This window comes from Rhincodon typus, chromosome 44 (genome assembly GCF_021869965.1).
Source record: "Rhincodon typus isolate 14 chromosome 44, sRhiTyp1.1, whole genome shotgun sequence".
NCBI lineage: Eukaryota > Metazoa > Chordata > Chondrichthyes > Orectolobiformes > Rhincodontidae > Rhincodon > Rhincodon typus.
In genome coordinates, this window is record NC_063375.1 from 1,056,985 (window position 1) to 1,059,144 (window position 2,160).

Below are 2,160 nucleotides of genomic sequence, written 5' to 3' on the forward strand. Positions count from 1 at the left end.
GGCGCTCCCAGTGCGGGTCTGACCGAGGGATAGGGAGACGGGAACCGTGCGTGGCACTCCGAGTGTGGGTCTGACCGAGGGATAGGGAGACAGGAACCGTGCGCGGTGCTCCGAGTGCGAGTCTGACCGAGGGATAGGGAGACGGGAACCGTGCGCGGTGCTCCAAGTGTGGGTCTGACCGAGGGATAGGGAGACGGGAACCCCGGGCGGTGCTCCGAGTGTGGGTCTGACCGAGGGATAGGGAGACGGGAACCCCGCGCGGTGCTCCGAGTGTGGGTCTGACAGTCCCTCAGCCTAATCCTGTCCCTCTCTCTCTCCGTTTCGCAGTGCCTCAGCAACACGCCTCCCCTCACTGAGTACTTCTTGAGTAACGCCTACCTCGAGGAGTTGAACCTGGATAATCCCCTGGGGATGCAGGGGGAGATTGCAGAGGCCTACGCAGACATCATTAAACAGATGTGGTCTGGCCGGCACTATACTGTCATCCCCAGGGTGTTCAAGGTAACCCTGTGCTGTCCCTGTCCCTGTCCCTGGCGGGGGTGGGGTTTGGTGTAGAGGGAGCTTTACTCTGTATCTAACCCTGTGCTGTCCCTGTCCCTGGGAGTGTTTGATGTGGGGACAATGTAGAGGTAGCTTTACCCTGTATCTAACCCTGTGCTGTCCCTGGGAGGGTTTGATAGGGGTGGGGGAGGGACGGTGTCGAAAGGGTTTAAGCTGTATGTTGTAGCCCCTCGCAGTGACCTGTCCTTCTTTCCCACTGCTCCCCCTCCCCCAGACCCGGGTGGGACATTTTGCCCCCCAGTTCTCGGGGTTTCAGCCCCATGACTCCCAGGAGCTGCTGGCGTTCCTCCTGGATGGCCTACACGAGGACCTGAACCGAGTGCGAAGGAAGGAGTATGTGGAACTGAAAGATGCAGCAGGAAGGGACGATGAGGTCAGTCGGTGAGAGTCTGACCGCTTGGGGCCGCGGCCCGAGACCCAGGTGGGGTGGTGGGGGTTAGCCTGGCTTCTCTGTGTAGGGGTGGCCCTGTGTGTGTGTGTGTCGGAGACACAGGAATGTGCGTGTGTCAGAGACACAGGAACTGTGTGCACGCGCGCATGTATGAGGTTGTGTGCGTGGGTGAGGTTGTGCGTGTGAGCGTGTGTGTGAGTGAGAGTACGCGCTCCCTGAGGGAATGCCAGCGGTGGGGGTAATGTTAGCGTGTACGCTGTCCCTCGGGCATGGCGACCCTCTCTATGACCCTGTGCGCCCTCCTTTCTGCCCCCCCCCCCCCAGGTCGTGGCAATGGAAGCTTGGGCCAATCACCATCGCAGGAATGACTCCATCATCGTTGACATTTTCCACGGCCTCTTTAAGTCCACGCTGGTGTGTCCCGAGTGCAGCAAAGTCTCCATCACCTTTGACCCCTTCTGCTACCTCAGTGTCCCCCTCCCTGTCAGCACTGAGAGAGTGCTCGAGGTCTTCCTGGTCCCCATGGACCCACACTCCAAACCAATCCAGGTACTGCCGCATCACTGCCCCTCTCTCTCTGTCTGTCTGACTCCCTGTGTGACACACTGTCTCTCTCTCTCTGACTCCCTGTGTGACACACTGTCTCTATCTCTGTGTCTGTCTGTCTCTGCCTGACTCCCTGTGTGACACACTGTCTCTATCTGTCTGACTCCCTGTGTGACACACTGTCTGTCTCTCTCTCTCTGACTCCCTGTGTGACACACTGTCTCTATCTCTGTGTCTGTCTCTGACTCCCGTGTGACACACTGTCTCTATCTGTGTCTGTCTGTCTCTGCCTGACTCCCTGTGTGACACACTGTCTCTATCTCTGTGTCTGTCTGACTGTCTCTGTCTCTCTGACTCCCTGTGTGACACACTGTCTCTCTCTCTGTGTCTGTCTGTCTTTCTCTGACTCCCTGTGTGACACACTGTCTCTCTCTCTGACTCCCTGTGTGACACACTGTCTCTATCTCTGTGTCTGTCTGTCTCTGTCTCTCTCTCTGACTCCCTGTGTGACACACTGTCTCTATGTCTGTCTCTCTCTCTCTGACTCCCTGTGTGACACACTGTCTCTCTCTCTGTGTCTGTCTGTCTTTCTCTGACTCCCTGTGTGACACACTGTCTCTCTCTCTGACTCCCTGTGTGACACACTGTCTCTATGTCTGTGT

At 57.5% G+C, this 2,160-nt stretch overlaps 1 protein-coding gene across 1 annotated transcript in view; it reads left to right on the forward strand.

Annotated features, from left to right (window-relative positions):
* Nucleotides 1–2,160, forward strand: part of LOC109926451 (ubiquitin carboxyl-terminal hydrolase 11-like) — a 17,064-nt gene that overhangs the window by 9,466 nt on the left and 5,438 nt on the right. Inside the window, 3 exon segments of the mRNA XM_048619935.1 lie at nt 328–501; nt 776–934; nt 1,277–1,501. Coding sequence (XP_048475892.1) covers nt 328–501; nt 776–934; nt 1,277–1,501 — 558 coding nt within the window.